The sequence below is a fragment of the Amphiura filiformis genome, chromosome 4, assembly GCF_039555335.1.
Source record: "Amphiura filiformis chromosome 4, Afil_fr2py, whole genome shotgun sequence".
Lineage (NCBI taxonomy): Eukaryota > Metazoa > Echinodermata > Ophiuroidea > Amphilepidida > Amphiuridae > Amphiura > Amphiura filiformis.
Window position 1 is genome coordinate 46,376,410 of NC_092631.1, and position 22,777 is coordinate 46,399,186.

A 22,777-nucleotide genomic window follows, 5' to 3' on the forward strand; every position below is an offset into this window, starting at 1 on the left:
GTAACACCTCGTTATTTCGAAGGACCGTTGTTCCAAAGGAGGTACTCCAAAGGGTCGTTACTCCGAGTATTGACTATTCGGAATAACGAACCTTGTCGTAAATTTGAGGGTAATGACCCTTTGGAGTAATGAACATTCGGAGTAATGAACATTCGGAGTAATAATGACCCGTCGGAATAACGATATTTCATAATAACGATCTTTCAGAATAACAATCTTTCAGAATAACGATCTGTTCCCCTTCAAAAGACTGACACGACACACGCATATTTTTACTGTACAGTTGTAGTAATTATTAATTCAAGATTTATACAATGATACTGTCATTTTTAGATTATTCTTGGCAAATAATTATACAAAATTATCAAGACGTCACAATAATTAAGGTTCATGAACCCAAGCTGTCCTTTCACTGACACACCCCCACACACCCACACCCCTACACACCCGTACAATATGGCTTCTTGGCATCTATGCCTTCTTGCAGTGTTATTCCAATACATCTCTCTATTTAAACTTTGGTTTCACAAATTACGAAACCAACAATTTATTCATTCGTTCTTGTTTATCATGTTTATACAACAAATATAACAAAATAATATAATGACATTGATGAGGCATACTTAGGAAACTGCACTTTTGGAGCACGTTGCACATATAAAAGTGCACATATATAGCACAATTATATTTCATTTATTTCATCATCATCATTTGCAATAAAGTTCTTCATTTAAACAACAGCAATATCTCCATTCTAACTTCCGGACCGTAGACATGTTACGTCATTGTAACTTCCGTAAACAGTTGACGTCATCACATTATCATCACACCTTTTACTCTGTCGACCAGTGCTGCTACATTCTAGAATATGTAATACTGATAATGACTTGTCACAGGAAAACATTCTGGACACATTAGGTTTCACTGCCTGAAGAGATTTGATCAAAAATCGAATTCCCTCCTGAAGTTGGTATCTGTCAATAAGGTGACCAGATCACCAGGCTGGCATTATAGCTAGAGGCAGTTTATAACACAAATGGGTCAATGAGATACATTAAAAATGACCTTGTGTGGTATTTAGTTAGGGTATTTGTGGTTAAATGTTGATTTCTTACTACAAGAGTTATTACCGTCGATTTGTTGAAAAAGGAGGTGAGACATGATCAATTCTGTTCAGGTAGTGAAACCTAATGAGTGATCCCTCATATCATGGTAATGCAGACTTGCAATACAACATTGCAAGGATCAAGGTGGGGAACATCGTTTTTAATACACTGCTAGCTCGTTGGGGCATCCTTGCCTTTCTTCTGATTATGCCATTGATATTATGTAGCATAATGTTAGTCATGATCAATGATGACAGGCGGTCACAGGCCCCACCCATATCCAAAACATTGGATGAATTTCGTCGAATTTCTGGCAACATATACCTCAATCTAACAAATGAATTACCAGAAAGGCAGCCAAAACAGGTGGAGGTGCATCAGGGCCATTAGTCTTTGAATAAGTCAACACGAGGCTGTTCAGATTTCACACCACCAAATAGAATTATATGGCTGTGCGCCCGTAATTTCGATTCTCAGAAAAACTCATAGATAGCTAAAGTAAGCATTAAAATGAGCAGAATTTTGCATTATTTTGGCAAAATTTTGATTAGTCATGATTAGAAATGTTAAATACTGCAAGTGTACCACAGATGCGAGAGATAAAACAATTTTTAATGATTTTAAGCAGTCTTTTCTTTACAGAAACACTGGCATGATTTTGAATGTAAATTAGATGATTCCCGGACGGACATCGTAGACTTCGAGTGCCAGTCGTAAACATAATGACGATCAACCTATTTGTTTTCCCAGCCAGAGGGATCAGGTAAGGGCTGATTTCAACCATCATAGCTGTCGCTAAAAACTGAGTCGCTCATGTGAAGATAAAATAACGTTTTCTTAAGGCATATTTAACACATATCTCTATGGGACTCTGCTTTAGTGGTGTGAGATCTTCTCCAACCAAATTGCCTCCCTCGCGTTGCCGACCGCTCAATTGCTAGAGAATAGACATGCCACCAATGACGTATCCTAGTATAAATAACCTACACTCGACGAAGTAGGTGCTAGGATATCCGTATCACGACGCCTTGACCACGACACGGATGATGATATACTACCACGTGGAATGGCTGAAGAATAACGTCTTGGATTGTCTCTCCGTCCGGTGATCAATCGTATCAAATGCTTTCTCAAGGCCTTATTCGCCAAAGCGTAAATCCATGGATTGAGCGCGGTATTCAAATATATTATAATTTCTATGAAAGTTAACATATATGCATTATCTTGTGGTTTCACATAAAATACTGCTACTAGCGCAAATACAACAAGCCAAGACAATATATAGTATGCTGTTATGAAAAATAGAATCATCGCAGTTCTGAATTCTCGTCGAATAACGTGCATTCGTACTGTGGCAGAGTCTGCTGTCTGCGGATGGACTTGATCGACCACGGAACGAAGCTGCCTTCTAGCAATTATAAATATATGACCATAGAGTATCACCATTATGGGTAGAGGGATTATAAAATTACACAGTATAAAAAAGCTGTATCCCTGATTATCCACTAACTGGTTCATGCCACAAGATTCGCCCAGTCGGTTCTCATAGGAATCTTTTATTCCAGGAACAAGCACTAAAGATCCGATTCCAACAGAGTATCCCCATATTAATATCAGCGTCCATAGCACTAATCGTCGAACATTATCCAATCTCAATCGATGTAGCGGTTTTGCTATGGTTAAGTGGCGTTCAAATGTAACAGCCAGAAGGCTGTACACAGAGGCAAGAGCAACGGTGAGAATAAAGAATACAACGAGGACACAGGCGTAGTCTTCGGCTGAAAATACTCCGGCAATTCGAAGGCACTGCAGCGGGATTATTCCAACGGCTGTGATCATATCCACAAGGGCTAGACTGAAGACGAAATAGTTGACAAAATCCCGTTTATTTGGTGTGGTAATTACTAGGTACATCAAAATTGAGTTTCCAAAACGGACAGCACCCTATGGTAGGTAACACCACCAATGACGCAAGGTCACTGTCAGTTAATCCATTCGTACTGTTGTTGTTCATTGCAACATAGTTTTTAGTAGCTTTTAGTAGTAGTGTGGGATCTGCACAGTTCGATGCTCCTCACATTGCCCTACATCTCATGGACGACCCAAATGGCACATACCATACTACTAGTAGCACATCTGCAAATTACACACACAAAATAACAAAGTTATTAATCAATTTTTTTACTGGCAATCACACCCACGACACACACACCCCACTGTTTGTAAATACGTTCAAACGAGGACCTCGACTTTAGACGGATCTAACCGAGGACTTACACACCCGTTTTTAATCGACACACCGTGGACCTCACGCAAACACACCAGACAACTTACTATCCAACAGAGACCCGTCCTATACCCGCTATGGGGGACCTATCTTATATGCTATCTTATATGCATATTTGCATCATTTACGTCATCCTAGGCATAGTTTCAAACCGAGGACGTCCTCGTTTGGAGGTGTGTCCTCGTTTTACGGTGTGTATCCATATGTAGGTCCTCGTTTGACGGCATTTACAAACGCAAACACACCCCACACACACCTTACACCAAAGTACCTTCTTCAAACCAAAAACTTTGTGAACACATTCATTTGCTGAGTGTAGGAGGTTAAAAAGAATAATCGTGTAGTGTCAATAACAGGTTGATTTTTGAATCGTGATCTACAGGCAGGGAGTATTCGCGCAAAAATGCTTCATATATATATATATTGTTCTTTCATAAACTATAATTCTTCGCAAGAAAATGAGAGCATATCTGATCATGCAGTATTCGTACTGCATGGATGAAATTGGCTCTTACCTATAAAGCCAGAAATTACAAAATAATAGATTTACACCGCGACAGAAACATTAAGGAAAAGACGACAGAGGGTTGCCTATCATAAGAGAAGTCAACAGTATTTAACAACAGCTTCATCGAATCTGAGACGAATATAGTCTAGATATCTACCTCGAGTCACCGGCACTAGCTTTGAAGTTCAGCGTGTTCTGCGTTAACTTAGCGTTACTTGGTGCGTGTACATACTTTTACATGTGCGATCAACGTGCCGCATATGTATACGCAAGAAACCACGCTAAGCCAACGCAGCACACGCTGAACTTCAAAGCTAGTGCCGGTGACTCGGGGTAGATATACAGACTATAGTTATATTCGTCTCAGATCGAATGAAGTCATTGCTCTGTGATGTGAGCATTTCAGCATTAAGCATCTGTCGAAACAATCATGCACCATTGAATATATGATTAGCTTTACCTGAGTTCACCTTTGAAGTTTTACATTTACATTTATCATATCATATAGCTTTACAGAAGATATCCCATGTGAAAATATCATATCTAAGGGATATACACATTGAGAAAAAGCTATACAGTGTGGTGGGTGTGATGATAAATTGAAGCCAACTAACAAATCGGCCAGACAATTTACACAATTTACTTAACATGGCAAAAACAATAATCTAAAGGCATTTATTTTTTACCTTACTGAGCATCGTTCATCATCTTTGATGTTATCACCTCCCCTTTATTAACTCCAACCATGCATCCTTCACCATAGGTAATCGTTCATGTCCTAGTATTATTTACATGACCTTAGATGAACTTGGCTTGTATAAAATCGTATTGATAAACTGCACAAAACACGCGGGCTAGATAAATGGGCTATTCCAGTTGAAAACCCTACACCCCCTATTGAAGGCATAAAGTTAATCTCCCACACAGAGCTACAGAGGGGTGTAGATTTAAAATGGAGTCACCCATTCAGGTAACCCCGTTTGAAATTCACACTCCTTGTGTGGAAGATTAAGGTCATTTCGTCCATAAGGGGTGTATGGATTTTAGGTGGAATAGCCGAACATATTTGCCCTTGAACATGGACTTCAGAACCAGGTGAAACGTCAAATAGAGTTTGCGTGTGTCACTTTGGTTTCTAACCAACACTAATTAGGCATGTTAAACATCACGTTTGAATCCTATTTTCTTAAAGGACCACCAATAAATAATATGAACACATGGTTGTTACCAAGGATCTTAAATAACATGGATAGACAATATATTACGTAATGTATTATTCCTTTGATGGCGAATTGGTTTGCCGACAGGTTATTCATAAAAGTGGTACCATTGTTTCGGACAAAAGTATTCGGCCATTAGATTTGTAACTGAAGTGTGTATAATGTATCACGCAGCCCAGGGGTGTGTTTGAGCTGTCGTAAGCACACAAAGCCGTGTTTAGCCATATATTGTACAATCTAATGACAAGCGATTTGCGCGGAACTTTTTTTTCCGCGCAATTCCGCGCAATTGGCTTTTTTTTCTATGGGCAGGGATACATGATTTGCACTGAAAACAAAGTTCCGCGCAATTCCGCACAATTTGCTATTTTTTCCGCGCAAATCGCCTGTCCCTGCTAATGACTATTGATTGGCAACATTTTCCAATTTGTCATATTTTGACACATTTTAGCAGTGGTCACTAGCCCGTCTAGAAGGACTACTGACGGCGAGGATATAGTTCATCTAGAAGGACTAGTGGTCATAAGTATATACAAACATTTATTTTATTCAATGAAATCGTGGCTACTTGAGTTTCTATGCTTCAATTTTTAGGTGATGTTCAAAGTTTGGTAGACAAATTATAAGTTTAAGGTTTGCATTATTACAAATGTTTGATTTTCAATATAGTTTCTGTAGCTCAGATATTTTATTTTGTATTTTTATCAGGCCTATTATTAAAAGAAATTTTAGTCCTTCCTTAGCATTAATTTTCAAACTGAACAAATAAATTAACGTTGATTTGACTGGTTAAAATTATGTAGGCCGCTGCTTACTAACTAAGCTATCAAAAACATGTCATTATTTATTGACAGGACAATTGCTTATCTTCTCTTTTATCGACGAGTGTCATTTCTGGCATATCTAGGTGACATGCACAGAGATAAAGGCTTACACTGCATTTACAATGTAAATAATTGATCATTACATCCTTGAATTTCAGGTCAGTCTGTACTCTGGCATATTGATAGGTTGGAAGCCCGAGGCCTGAGGCAGACATGCATGAGGCAGAAGGAAAACCACACACCCCACACACCCAAAATAAGCCATACACAACAATCCGAAAACCCAACCACACCACCCCCCACCATAGTCAATGAATATTATACCACATAAAAACACGCCCCAGCACATTACAAACACACACCCACACCAAACACATAAATTTATATAGAACAAGTACGTCATATTCAAATTTTAATGTCACTTTACAGTTCTGAGCATAATCATAAGTTCTTTTTTCAGGATATATGGCATAATCATCAAATTGGCAAACATTTGTGCAAAATATCTTGTCAACACTTAAATAACAATATGTTGGAATGTTTTGCATCAAGTTTTCAAAAATGTTTTCTGAATGTTATTAAAACGTTTTATACCCTTTATATAATGAAACATTTACACGTTTTCTGTAAAACGTTTTGTGTTTGCTGGGGAAGTCCATTGTCAGATTGGCAAGCATTTGTCAATCTCTAAACGTTACTGGTGGACACATGATAATTCGCCCAATAAAGACTTAGTCACCGGCCAGTTCCAAAAATTGCTTAAGTACAGGCCCTATGGAGAAACCAATTCTTTTGTTGTCCATTCACCCATATAATAATAGCAATCAGATTTTAGGATGGATGTATACACAGTGATTTCAATATAACGTACAGAAACACATAGTCATTATTTGCGGGCATGCAAAATCATGCTGGGCTTCAAATACACATCTTATCAAGATGCTCTAGAACGTTGCAAATTGACTGAGCTGAGATCACGTCGCGATCAAATCTGTCTTAAGTTTGCCAACAAACTCCTGGAGCATCCTGACTTCCGTATCTGGCTTCCAGGTTACAGGAAGGAGACTGGTAGGAACCTGCGAAACGCTAACCACCTGTCTTTACCCAAGGTGCGCACTCAAAGATACGCGCGTAGTCCCATCCCATACATGGTTCAGCTGTGGAACAAGGATGCTTCAGGAGCAGGTCAATAATTTCTTGCTAGCTTGTTTGCAGTTATATATATTTTGTATGTGATTTCGTTTTGGATTTCATGCTGTTGTAAGATATATTTAGTGTTTTGTTGTTGCCAATTTCTTTGTAGCATGTATGTAATTCAGCCTTTTGGCTGCCATATGCATTGTTGTAATAAACCTTGAATAATAAAATTTGCCTTTATTATGGATGATTAACCAAATGTTGACATAACTGTAAGTTGGATATCCATGACAATAGAATAGCTTCTGGCATTTCTTTATCTTCTTAACTCCTTAACAATAGGCACTGACCTTAGTCAATGGACTAAATCTACAGAAATTATCCATGGCAAATCATGGCAAACTCTTTGAGCTGTGTGAAGGATCAAGAACATTTTCTAAGTTATTGTTGGGCCAACTATCGAGTGACCACCGAGTAATGATGCGTTAATATACGCTACTGTACCTTTGTATTTGGTGGTGATTCTATCTACACAAACTATATGTCCCCATTTGCTATGACGGTCCTTCTTTGCTGTCTTTGTCTTTGTCTGTTCTGTCTTTGGTACTGCTGTCCTGGTTAGTACTACTAGATGATGTGGAGGCACCCTGGCTGCTTGTTCCAGTATCTATATAGCAACATAAAAAATAAATAGATGAGCTCATACGATAATAATGAGAGAAAAAACCTAATCAAATAAAGATGAGAATTGTTAGAAGAGATCACGAGTCATCTTGTGAAAGGGCATTTCGTGATCTACAGCATGATCTCCCCCACTTTTCTCAAAAACAGTTGAGATTTTTTATATGGAAACTTCTGGCTACATAATGTTTGTGTACAAAAACAAAAACAATCTTGCAGATTAAATCGTTTAAAAAAGATATCGTGAAATTACAACACATTTTTTATATGGAGCACTGTAATACACATAATCATGCATCGCCTTGTAACTCGCAAACGCAAAATCGGAATCAACTGACATTTTGGGAATAAGCTTTTTTCGTGGATATCTACTGAAAAATGTCATAAAAAGAGGATGCTGGGATCACGAAATACTCCTTTAATCTGGATTCAAATTACATGTTTATGTAAATGTTCTAACTATGAAACGATGATGGGGGAATAAATTTTGTCCTTCCAACATCAAATTAATTCATGGAACTAAACATTAGAGAATGAATTTGGAGAAAACCTTCTGATAATTACAAACACTCGTTGAGCAGCAAGACCTTCCCTCTAAGCTTTTAATCCGATAAGCTGATTATCTATTTGTTTTCATGAATTGGAAGACATTCTTTGATGTATTACTAAGGTCAATCATCTGAAATTACTGGAGCGCGAGCCACCCAGGCTAATGGCTCAGCATAGTATTTTATTATCAGAAGGTTTTCTCCAAATTCATTTCCTAATGAGAACACGGAGAAAAGACAACGTATTACATCAGGCCAATCGAAAAAAAAAAAATATACACGCACGAGGCACAGTAAGTACTGCATGTTACCACACTCAAGCGAACTCAAATCAAATGTAAATTACTTTGGTCATGATTGTAACGTAGTTTTTCTGATTAACGAAATACCACGCACAACAAATCTTCAAATTGTGCAATGATTGCTATATTGGCATGAATGGTGTTTGCCTTGCACATGAATGAAGAAACTATGTCACAGTACTAATTTTATCTATTTATAAGTTTCCCTGAACTAAATTTTTCATTGAGTCTTAAACTGTGATGTCCTTTATTTTGGCTTGCATTATTAGGCAATACATGTAGTTTTATTTTCAGCACTACGTTTTTTCATGATTGCAACGCAGTTTTTCCACTTTATGAAACACCATGCATTACAAATTCTCTATTCTGCTATAATGGCATGAATATGGTTTGCCTGGTACAGGAAAGGTAGGTAGCTACATGAATGACGAAACTATGCCACAGTTTTAAAATTCCCTCATCTATACATTCTTCAATAACTTTCATTATTTATTCTTTATTTTGCCTTGCAGTAGACGATTTTGCCTTGCAATATAAAATTTTGCCTTGTATGTAAAAATACATTTTATTGATATTCCATTTTCTATTGCAGCACTATAAGTTATGAAACACATCACATTAAATAAACATCTCAAAAAAAGTAACTGACCCCCTTAATTAATGACCATTATTCAAAAACGGGTGATTGTATTACAAATCTGTAAAATGCGTTGGAAGCAGAATTTATTTCTACACATTTTGACACCTCATTTGTAGCATTTGACTAGACATTGACGTCACAGCGTACATTTAAATCAATGTAACCCAAGATCTGAACGTTGCAGTAAATTCTATTGATTTTGCATTCAGTGTAATGGAAGGAAATCTGTGTAATGATATCTGAGTGTTTTTATATTGTAAAAATTTGTATGTAAGTGCAACTTTCAAATCTGGACCTTACTACATTAAATTGACCGGTGTTTTATTGTTTTCGGGGCTATCGTATCAAATGAGGTGTTAAAATGCGCAGAAATAAATTCTGCTTCCAACGCATTTTTCAGATTTGCAATACAACAGCCCCTTTTGAATAATGGCCATTGTTTAAGGGGGGGGGTAGTTACTTTTTTTGAGATGTTTATTAAAGTACCGTATAATGTGCAAAGACTGCAGATGGTATGAACATACATGGCTTACCTTGCACATCAATGAATAGACTATGCTATCACAGTCATAATTTTATTTATCTACAAATTTACCCCATTAACCATGTTAACATTCTTCATCAACTCTTAAATTGTGGTGTCCTTAATTTAATTTTAGCTTGTAGTATAGCAGTAATGTAATTGACAGTGAATTCAATTGTCTAGTTTCAGCCCAATAAATTGATTTATTTCCAATGGTTATAAACATTATTCACGATCAACATTTATCATATTTTTTCAGGTGGTCTTAACATTACCTCGATCACCTATACCACTGGAAAATGGTATATTGTCTTCTGCAACGAATTTGTTGGGACCATTGAATAAACAATGATAAAAGGAGAAAAAAGCAAGTGGTCTATGGGTCGGTGGCGATGTTTGTACTCGAATATTGAACATGCTCAACTGATCGGTTAGAAAGAATCGTTTGTCTTTTTTATACCACCATTCTAGCTTAATATGTTCAAACATTGATATTATGAAAAACTTGAGGTGACCTTGGACAACTTCACGTGAATATTCAGATACATTTAAGCATCTTTTATTAAGTCCTCTAAAATAGTATGACCATAGATAATGTATATAGAAGTTAATTATCAATTTAAAATCACCAACCACTCTCATTACACTTGAACAAAACATAATCATTCCAATAAATTAATTTATAAAAATATTTATACCAAATAATTCACGTTCTAACATTAACCTATACAAGCTGTTGCGGCTTTCGAATGACAAAAAGTCAAAATTCGCTAGAGGCATCGCCCATTATACGGATAGGCTTTGTGACCAAAGAGGAAGCATCATCCTTGCGTCAGCGGGGTCATTGTCACAAGCTCTATTCATGTATCAGTTAATTCTCTTCACGCGGGTATCGACTGCAGACGACATGTTTCAATTTTTTTTTTTTAATTCAAAATTTCTGAATTCAAAATTTTCTTGACCATATTTGGAATCAGCATGAAAAATACATTAAAATGAGTACAAACAACAAACAAGCCTAGTATTGGTTCAGTAGTTCTTAAGATAGCTCTTGATATTTTAAGAAAATATTTCAAAACTTGAGAACTTTTTCCGTTGAAGCGCTTGGCTAGCACGCAGAGCATTAAAGTGGTATCCTCCATCAATAAATTGGAATCAAAGTCATGGTCTGGCTATCCTCGTTCATAAACATTCATTTTCTATTACTTTGAAACAAGGTCATCGTACTCTAATCGTATTCTATCATGTTTGAAATAAGTAGGCATATCATCAATATATTGCTCATTGCTTTTATAGTAGCCTGCCTAAAAATGAATAAATGAATAACTTGTACTTCATGATATGGATTACGACTCCATTTAGAGTGACACTGGCCTTGATTTCAGGTTACTAATACTAATGGTAGTACATTTATACCTACCATGTCTATTGCTCCAATCCATTCAGTATATAATATCACCCTGTTACGATAGTTACCATAGTTACCTAAAGCACGTCATTTTTTTGTAATTTTGAGGACAAGTACAAAAAAGTGGTTCAAGTATGCATTCAAACATATTTATTCACCAATCTTTGCACAAGAACAAATGTGATGAGACAAAATAAGGAATAATCAGAAATGAATAGGGTACTTATCGCTTACGTATTGATGCATGCTTGAACTATATATATTTTGTACTTGTTCTCAAAGTTACAAAAAACGATATATCCTACTTGTGGCTCAGTGCAGTGGTTGAAGCGTCGGTGTACAGTTATTCAAATGTCGCCGGTTCGATTCCAGCCTGGTGCACATGATTGTTTTTCAACGTTAACATATCCACTGGCCATTTAACTGTCAACTCCGCGGCCACGAAATAAGCGTAAAGTCGCAAGTTTGTAGTTTCGAGATATCTTGGCTGCTAAGTTGATGTTCTTTGTTTGCCGCGCACCTGTCTAATCCAGTAGTATGCCCTTTGTGAATGGCCCATTGTGTCCCCATTCACAGAGGGCATACAGACATACTACTGACTTGAACACATGCGTGTGAAAACTGTGAAACAAAGAACACCAACGCAGCAGCTAGGGCATCTCGAAACTACAACTTGCGACTGTACGCTCATTTCGTGGTAGCAGGTCAAATGTGCATGTGATAATTTAATTTTGTCTCAAGAAGTTGATGACCGTTGATATAAGTATAAAGCTAAGAACGTCTTCTCTTTGGGTTCAAACTGCAGCACAATTGTTTGTGCACTCTGAAGATAAATGTGGATGTAATTTAAGTTTTTATGAAAAATTGGCCATGTGGTTATTAAATTTTTTCTCCAACATCTATGAAATTTATTGTTTACAACGATAAAAATGTTATCTTTCTTTCATGTTTACAAGTTGAAGAAAAAGACATTATTGCAATGTTATGTTTTCTACTCATTCAAGCGGGCGGAAAGGCTGACCGCGAGTATATTATTTTTTGAATGGGGTTCGGGATCGGGTTCTTGTCATTTTGAATATAATAGTATACTATAATATTATTCTATTATTTATGATTAGGGTTTTGTCCTGGATGGAAAAATAACAGGAGCTCCGAGCTGGCTGTATCAAGACAGCTAACAAAAGATTACAGAATAAAGCTCATAGTCTGTCTGTAAATCTATTATTCATTAAATGCTGTTCTCTCATACCATGGAACTCTAGCTGTTCTCGCCTACAAACAGGAAGGATAACCCTAAGTGGAGGGATTTGTTGATATACTTACTTCTTTTCATTATATTTGTTTTCAGTCTGTTCTGAATCCCTTTTAACTCTCCTTACGCGGGTGTCGACTGCAGACGACAAGTTTCAATTTTTTTTTTAATTCAAAAATTTCAGAAATGTAAATTTTCATTACCATATTTGGAATCAGTATGAAAAATGGATTAAAATGAGTACAAACACGCCTAGTATTGATCCAGTAGTTCTTAAGATAGCTCTTGATATTTTGAGAAAATATTTCAAAACTTGAACTTTTTCCATTGAAGCGCATGGCTAGCACGCAGAGCATTACTATTACCCTATAGTAATAAATTCATTATTTAGTTATGTACGAGATTATATAGCTTCTTTTTATATATACCAAGGTGAAGTTGAAATGTCACTTTGAAAAACAGGCCATCTGAGCTGCATGTCTAGTCTTGATTAATAACTAGTGTAATATATCCCTGATAGCTGACATATTTATTTTTACAATTAGTTGTGAAGACCTAGTGGCACTTCCCTGGTCAGATTCGATCTGGCTATATTAGCTGATTATATATCTGATAACAACCCGATGGTCAGCTGCAGCATAGGGTAAACATGATAAAACAAGAGACATGTATTGGGCTATTCCAGTTGAAATCCACACTACCCCTGTGGAAGATTTTGGAAATATGTTCCATAGGGGAGTATGTTTTTCAAATGTAATTGGTCAGGGTTAATCATTTTGAAACTCAAACTCCCCCTGTATTATCGCTTTACCTTTATCTTCCACAACTGGAGTGAGTATTTCAAATGGAAGATACCCAATTGTCTATTTTATTCGAAACTCGTACTCCCTCTGTATAAGACTTTAGCTGAATCTTCCACAGGGGTAGTGTGGATTTTAAATGGAATAGCCCATTTTACCTAATGTCAGCTGGTCTAGCTTCCTCACTATTGTGTCTGGATCTGCTTTTTCATTTATATCAGAGAGGACATCTGGCAATGCATTTCGTCTTCCCGTCCTATTTGTATCGCTGAATTCTCGCGGGATTTCAGTGACCACCTCCTCCATGATTACCATCTGAAATGATCAATAATGATAATAATAATAATAATAATAATAATAATAATAATAATAATAATAATAATAACCAAAATAATGATAATAACAATTTTCCTTAATTTGACTATAATGTTAATAGTGTTTATTATGCGGCCGTTTCATAACACGGCTTCACATAATCAAAATAAGAATACCTACAACTACATGTATAATGCTTCACAGAATCAAAATACGAATACCTACAAATGCATGTACAACTGCATGTATAAAGAAATAATAATTTTGGTTATTATTTCTTTAATGTATATTATACATTAAGGGGGTACTACACCCATGTGGTAAATTTGTGGCTATTTTTGCATTTTTCTCAAAAAATAATTACACACTGGTAACAAAAGTTATGTATATTTTTGGGGCAAGGAATCCAATTACTACACTGAAATTTCAGTGACTCAAGACAAGCGGTTCAGTATATATGATAGGAAACGAAGTACATCCTAGCGGTACCTTATTTCTGATCATAAATAACAGACCGCTTGTCTTAGGTCACTGAAATTCCAGTGTAGTAATTAGATTCCTTGCCCCTATAACATACATAACTTTTGTTACCACTGTGTTATTAGTTTTGAGAAAAATGCAAAAATAGACACAAATTTATCGAGGGGTGTAGTACCCCTTAAAGAAATCATAACCAAAGCAAAAGAAAACCTCGTCGCTTTGTGACAGACAATGTTACATAACTGATTCATGATTAAAGAAACAGTCGGTCTGAAAACGTCTGATGTACAGGTACTAATTTAATACTGTTATATTATTCATATTATACAAGATGCTTGAATTTATACTCGCACGATGGAATTAAATTTGTGGACATTACGTTGTTAAGTTGTTAGGAATTGCAGATATTGCTTGGTTAACTTGTTTGGACCAATAAAGAGTAGCATACCGATGAATTACCGATGAATCCAATACTGGTGAATTAATCATGAGACAAATATTGTAACAACTAACAAAATGTCAAACACTCTTAGGTTTGTGTGTGAAATCTAATTTGCTGACTCATTAGGCATATTATGAGTTGATGTCATCGACATTGGGCTATTCCATTTAAAATCCACACCACCCCTGTGGAAGATTTAGCTTATGTCTTCCACAGAGGGAGTTTAAGTTTTGAATAGAATAGACAAATGGGTAGCTTGAATTTGAAATACTTACTCCAGTTGTGGAAGATATAGGTAAAGCCATAATCCAGGGGGAGTATGAGTTTCAAAATGATTAATCGTGACCAATTACATTTGAAAAACATACTCCCCCTGTGGAATGTACTTCCAAAATCTTCCACAGGGGTAGTGTAAATTTCAAGTGGAATAGCCCATTACATTTTGTGTGTAATAGAAAGCAAAGGATGCATAGGGCATGAATTCATATTTTTTGATATTTCGAGTGAGATGTCAGCAAAAATTATCCAAATTAAAAATAAAGATATTAGGTGATGGGAACATTATTTCAGACATTTACACGGCAAAATGTTCATTCTGTATAGACTCATAAAAGGTTAAGTCGAATTTGATAGTAAAATATATCACTAAATTTCTAGTCAAATTTGTCACGGATTGAGTCAATTTGACAAGGATTGAGTCAAATCCGTATCAAGTTTGACACGTATTTAGTTAAAATTTGACACGGATTGAGTCAAATTTAACACGGATTGAATCAAATTTGACGTGTTTTCTGGTCAAATTTGAACTACAAATCATGTGATATCTTATTCTACTACGACTATGTAGGCCCTATGTCAAATTCGACTAGACATTTCTAATAAGTGTGCACTATACTTTGATCAGTAATTGTTAGGTTTTCATTACTTCGCTGAAAAGTAAACCCACTTCAAAAGCGACGTGCTTGATATATTCTAGACTATATCTTAATGTTTGAAAAAGCAGACGACGCATAGGGCATGAATTCATAATTTGTGATATTCTCGTGAGATGTGCCAAGAAATTTCCCCGGAAAATTATCCAAATAAAAAATAAAGATATTAATCTGCGATAATATATAAATCTCGCCCAACGAAAGGATTTTCGTTTATAAAACGTCATCGAACTTTTGATTTGTTCCCTGAATTCTTGTTTATTTTTAAACAAAACATAGAACCAAATTTACGTTAAGTGACACCACGATTTGCAATGTCTCGTTACGGATCCAATCTAACAAAGTATCAGGCGTGATAAAACAATCATAACAGTTTATCCATAGCATAAAACACAATCTTCTCGTTACGCATTGGTACTGCTGGAATTGAATGATATAGCTGCATTGTAACGTGTTATCTCATCGCATTCTCATCGGAGGAATTAATATTTGAGGTGGTTTTAAGTAAAAGATCTATTTTCAATGATGTACGAACATTTTTAACTTTTTCATGATACAAAAATTATTAAATACAACCAATGAGGTTATCATCACTTTCCAGACACGAATGTTTGATGGCATGTAAAACTGTGCCATTTTAAAGAAAAGATGAACAATGATGACGCTATTTATCTTACATCTTGTTTGCATCTTTACAATGGGTAGACACTTGTATAATGGTATTAGGACATTAGAAAAAAAGACCAACAAATGGATCATGGCACCGTTTTTCCAAATGGGAAGGAAATTTTCAAAAAACTTTTTATCATGAAATATAAGAAATAACTCATATTAATTGCCTAATTCAAATTCAAAATATATGAAAATAGCGCCCTCAATTTTCACACAAATGTACAGTTTATGTAATTAAAATTACAAAAATAAAGTGTGGTCGCTGTTGGTATTGCCCAGGTCTAGAATTGAACATTATACCGTATATCATGTTGTTAGAAAAATTAATATGTAAGGAATAACTCATATTAATTGGCTAATTCAAATTCAAAATATATGTAAATAGCGCCCTCAGTTTTCACACAAATGTACAGTTTATGTAATAAAAATTACAAAAATAAAGTGTGATCGTTGTTGGTATTGCCCAGGTCTAGAATTGAACATTATATATCATTTTGTTAGAAAAATTAATAAATGATCACATCAAACAATCGTGCAGAGCAGCTATTCAAGATTATTCTTTTTCAAATCAAATGAAAAATCGTCTGCCAAATTGACCTCGTCAGTTGAAATCTGACATTAACTTGATACTTTATAGTAATACAAAGAACTGAACAACAAAGGTGGAAGATGTTACTGTCAGATAGTGTCGCAATGTAGTGTTTAGTATTTAGCACACGATTGATGGCCAACTTCTTGGATCTGAAACATCTTCATCTGTTTGTACACAATTCTTTAACCTTTTTGCTTATGAAAATGTAGAATGATTGTCTGTTATATAAAAACTGAATACTCCACAAGTTGATGTCAAATTTAAAACAATGATGGTCAAATGTGGGTTGCTTAAAAACATGTAGACTAGTGATCTCTAGTGCACTTAGACTTCTCCGTAGTCCACTTGTCCATTGTGCATACTCTTAAAACATCTGATCTTTTTAGTCACCTTACTCCCTCTGTTTGTTGGCTTCCCAAGTGGACTACTTACTTTGGATTGCGGTTAAGATTCTTAACATGGGACTCTACAGAGAGTTAGGCCAATTACTGGCCTAACTAAAATTAGCCATGATGTAATGCATCTTTAAATGGATCTGGCTTGTGATTGGTCGCCCAGATCTCGTTATGGTTTAAATCCTTCGGGCACGTGCCGTTACCATTGATAACTACATGGTACACAACTATGCGGCCCTTTGTGTACTAGGAGCATGAGCGCGTCTTGTACGTACTAGGCTTGCGGTTAAATTGGATTAATAAACAAGTATGATTGACAGTGTGTGTTAGGGACGAAGTCCCCGGTCAAAGTCCTGTTAAAAATTCAATGTACATAGTCGATTTTTAACTCGGGCTTTCGCGATTATTAAACTGGTAGATTCTAAAATTAGAACTGTTCAGTATTGAAGTGCCATTATAATATGTAGCATTCAATAAGCCTACGTATATATACTTTACTGTTAATATAATTATATAAACTTTTTCATAACCATTTACTAGTATTTTGATGTAATAAAATAATATCAGTATAATATCGAGTTCAACTGAATGTGTTCATTATGATTATATAACATATTTTTATCTATCAAAAGTCGACTATGGCATAGTCTACAGTGCACTACGCACAGGTATTAACGCCAATTCGGCTTGAAGGTTGCTATTATGGATATGATTTGTGACATTTGACGTAAATAGAGTAATTATTACTACAATTATACTATTTAGTTCGCAAGTCAATAATGCTTTGCGCTTAAAATGTACTTATTTTGGTAACCCCTGTCTTAATAAGTGAATTTCATGCACAATTGTTTTGAATATTAAATAAATAGATTTCCAAATAGCAACCAGACGTAAAAAAACCCAACGTAAATGCGATATCAATTACGCCAATAACGGAATTATAAGGTGAAACTCAACCGCAGTATTTTTACATATATTTGAGTACACTAGATTATTTGAGCTTAAAATAACCTTCTTGATAAATAATTATTATTTGCCAAAGAATAACAACATTAAAATTTGACCCAAATTGTTGATTATGGCTTTAAGATTAAAATAATTCTATCGCTATAGTCATGTTGGATGACCAAAGACGTCATATCCATAAATATATCGAACATCTTTACAGATAGCAGTTTTGAACAGTGCACAAAGCATTGCTATCCACAAAGGTTCTCTGTACAGAAAAAAATCACAGTCCAAACAGACATAAAATAAAATAAGTTGAGTACATATTAAATCCAACCAACGTAAGAAAGCAAAAAAGTACAATCGCAGTCGTGGGCTAAATATAAATCATTTGGTCGTCCCAGGGATTCAGCTTTGGTAATTTATCAACTGAATTCAATGGTCAACCTGTCTTAACATTAATGACTATAATAAAGCGAAGCCATTTTCACGATTCATTACAACAAGCTATTATGGACGAGGCTCTTACTTCCATGCAACAAGTCAACAACATGAAATAGCAAAAGGTAATGGCTTCGACGATCACGTGCGCGCAGTCCAATTTTGTTTATGAAACAGGTGCGTGGATGGAATAGTCAAACTAACGTCGTCTTTCCAGTACTCGGAATGCCTTGCGTTATACATTGCGCAATTTGGCGATGTGGTACATAGTGCAGTTATGTCCACGGCAAATTCACCGTGACCTTTCCAGCCATAAACCCGCTTAGTGAAGATTAAACCGATATAATACAGTACTAAACCATTATAGTAATCTATTGTCCGATGCAAATTTATTACCACGTGATAATATTAATCCAATGAGCGATCGAATTGTCCGCTACGGTCGACTAATCTAATCGATAATGTCGCTATTGACATGTACGGACGGAGCTCCACTGACCGAGTTTTGGGGTATTTTTCACTGGTTTGCTGTCATTTACTCATCAAGGCGGTCCCCCGTTACCATAAGGACTATGCTAATGATTTAAAGATTGACATGTACAGAATAAATCTGGTGTCTCAAATCAATCTGTCGATGCACACCGACATCGCCCGGTTAATAATTACATTATACAGCAGAGACACTGAAATGAATACCCGGGATCGATACACGTGAATGTGCTATGCACGATTTGATATTCAGACGATAAATCTTTGGATACTGGGGTAGAAAATGATGAATAACTCCCGTAATTGATTTAGTCTAAAGAAGCCAGATTTTGTTCCTTGCACTTGAATATATGTGTTCAACGGATATGATAGTCGTTAGCTTGCGTCTTGAGAAAGAACCATTGCGTCTTGAACTCAAAAACTGACAAAAATATTCAAGCAGTCTAAAAGCATATGACCATTGACCTCATAATGGCGTATACATGCTCACACACAGAGAGGTAAATTACCAGGCTATTGTCAGTAGCCTTAGTCGGATGTCCCTCGGCTCATTATGCGTCTCAAAGGTCGGAACAAAATGGCCATGCGTGGCTGTGGATTCAACCTACCATGGCGATTTCTGCCATGAAGATATCGGGGCGATGACATTGTGAGCGATGTCTTATACAGAATTTTCAAATGAGAAAACTTTCCCTTCATAAAACCCATAGCTTTGAAAACAAGCAAATATGCTGTAGTTCAATAGTGCAATATTGAATTTAGCGGTATAATGCAAGTTTTGTGACCAGCTGCTGGTCTTTTTTAAATTCTTTTCGATGTAATAATAATGTTGATTTAATGTACTGACTGCACTGGTATATCAAAAGAATATATTATACATACATGATTTTTGTATCAAAGACTGATATTGATAGATTATTTGCAATACATGTAGTCAGTTGAAGAAAGAGTACTAGTAGTGCAGCAGTTTTAATATTATCGCTAAAGCAATTACTGAGGCAATCTGAGACATGCTAGAATAAAGAAATCTTATCTCCATCCAACATTGTCCAAGGAGTGATTGTTTTCTATTTTTACTCAGCAAATCGTATTTTTTTTCCTATTCACTAGGATCCACAAGATGCTTATCTACCAGGGGCACAGTTCTTTAACCCCAATACATTAATTGAATGACCTTTGAAAATTTGGGTACAAAAACTCATACTTGCAACTTGAGGTCAAATTTTGCACTATGATCATGTAATTGAGGTTATTGGACTATGCCATTGGGATGAGGCTCTTGTGGTCCATAGTGATTTATATCAATTCATTGGATTCATTCGCCTTAACTTTAGATCTCTTGCCGGATATATTGTCAATGAGTGAGATAATTGCAAAAGCACTCTAAGCTGTATAATTTGTGTATGTAATGCTTGAGAGGAGGGTGTGTATGGAGGGGCGAAGGGGTGTGTTTGATCATGGGGGAGGAGTGGGGGGTGGGGTGTGTGTATGGGGAGGGGGAGGTATGTATGTATCTGATGCGATTTGGAGTGACTGGTCGTTGTAGGTAGAAATGGGGATTATGTGGTTATTGAATACTTATATAGTATAGCTTGTAAATGTTTGATCCACGGTTGTTTGATATAATAGAATTGGCTTCATTATTAACTAAATGTAAACTATAGATGGCGCTATTTATCCTAAATCATATTTCTTTATTTGCAGGGGTTAGGGACCGTTTACAAACACTTGTAAGGGGGCCTGATGCAAAAAGGGGGGCCCTGAAAATTTTGACCCTCCTAAGGGGGGGCCTGAAAAAAATAACCACAAATTTTCCTGGAAAAATTGAGTTTATATGCTTTTCTATGGGGTTGACCCATAATTTTCATGTCAAAAAGGGGGCCCTGAAATTTTCGAGGTCTGTAAAGGGGGGCCCCGAAAAATTTTCGCGATAATTTTTTTGCATCAGGCCCCCCCTTACAAGTGTTTGTGAACGGTCCCTTAGGTGATTAATACTGCCATTAAAACAGCTGGAATAGGTGAAACAAGCAAGAAGGAAATTTTATAAACACATTATATCAAACAATAAAAAGGAATTATTTGTATTAAAAGCTTGAAAGAGTAATTTCCAGTAACTAAATAGCGCCACCAATTTTGTCATTAATAGATACATTTTCGAAAAAGTGAATAATTTGGTAAAAGAGGGGAAATTAAAGTTGAGAATGACTCAAAAGCATCTGTATACATTAGCATGATATCACTTTTAGTTGTTTAAGCCTAAAATTTGGCTGTACATGATGTTTTGTTTGAAAAATTAATAAAATGATCCATCAAACAACCATGGATCAATCTCTTATTTACCTTTGATTACTAATCTGTTTCCCGTATCGCACAGTAATCTTCACCGAAGTGAAAATGAAGCTATTTTATACCGATCAGCTCAACCTAGCAATTTATATTGTTACCTGTGCGATATAGTCACTCCTAAATCCAGATTTACTAAGTCGTTGAAATAGAATCAAATTTTCAACAACAAAAAAGCATATGTACGTGGGCTTGTCGTGGTTTTACTGCCGTGTAACGATTTTCACCTATAGTGGTCTAAATTCTGATCAGAGAAGTGCAATTTTAATCATTAAAATGTCTGATCACTCTGATCCACTGGTATAAACTCTAACTACTTTAGAGTGATTTATCTAGATCTAAAAGTGGCGTATGAATAGCACCAATATGAAATCAAATCACAGTCGTCTGCAATTTGAGTATGTACCAGGCAAGTCAATTTAGAAGCTAAATATAGCCCAACGATCTATCACTTCACACAAGCCAGGTCACGCCTGTGAGTCTTGCAATCATCCGGATAACATCGGGCAATTTATTAAGCATCAAAATAGATAGTGAAATGAGCTACAGGAAGGTTAATTAATACACAAAACAACATAATTAGTAAGAAGCCAGAGCATGCGTCTAGGATGTTGGTAATGTAAGTTGTTGTGATCGCTAATTTTCCGAACATATTATGTTGTAGGCCAGTGTAAATTATTATTTATGAACGAATGAGCATTGCGCTTTAATTTAATTCGGCTATTAGTTCAATCTGTGTTTTGTTCTTATTTCTTTCTTTCTTTAAAATTATTCTTATTGGTGCTTGTGTATTTATGAAAGAAATTATTCATCGGTCTTTTGCCAAGCATGTTTTGTACAAATTATTGTAAGTAAAATAATAGGTATCATTCTCCATGAAGGTCATACAAGTTCTATAAATAGATAGCCCGTATAATGAATATGGTACATTGGTGGATGTTTTTGTTTCATCAAGATTTGAACGTTCGCATTGTTTCACCAGCATGACAAGTGAGGAAGCCAAGGGCAGAGTCGATTTCTGTAGACAAGGGGCAGTCTTCAGTGAACGGCTCTTTTCAGAGTCACCAAACCTTTAAAATCAGCAGATAGGGGAGGTCTGCTTGTTTCTGTAGACAAGGGCAGTCTTCAGTGAACGGCTTTTTTCAGAGCCACCAAAACCTTTTATATTAGCAGATAGGCGAGATCTGCTTGTTCTCTGTTGACAAGGGACAGTCTTCAGTGAACGGCTCTTTTCAGAGCCATCAGTAGGCAAGGGGCGGTCTACATGTCTCATTCTTAGGTACTTTGTCCTGAAGAAGTCAGAGCTACTCCTGACGAAAGCTTGGCAGTTCTAAACTTGTCCGACGGCGAACCCGCTAAAAACCCACTAATTGTTATGAATTCCCGTCGTAAAAGCCTATCCCACAAAGAATCGATTAAATTCACTCGACTGATATAGTTACTGATATCCCCTATAGAAGCCAAACTGGAAAAATATTAATGTAAAATATCA

At 36.0% G+C, this 22,777-nt stretch overlaps 1 protein-coding gene across 1 annotated transcript in view; it reads right to left on the minus strand.

Annotated features, from left to right (window-relative positions):
* Window positions 1-259: 259 nt before the first annotated feature.
* The window catches only part of LOC140150965 (uncharacterized), a 39,104-nt gene continuing 16,586 nt past the window's right edge, over window positions 260-22,777 (minus strand). Inside the window, exons 2-4 of the mRNA XM_072173128.1 lie at window positions 13,395-13,551; window positions 7,587-7,749; window positions 260-3,242 (exon numbers count right to left, since the gene is read on the minus strand). Of these exons, the coding sequence (XP_072029229.1) occupies window positions 7,637-7,749; window positions 13,395-13,551 (270 nt within the window). The 3' untranslated portion in view covers window positions 260-3,242; window positions 7,587-7,636. The remainder of the gene's footprint in view (window positions 3,243-7,586; window positions 7,750-13,394; window positions 13,552-22,777) is intronic.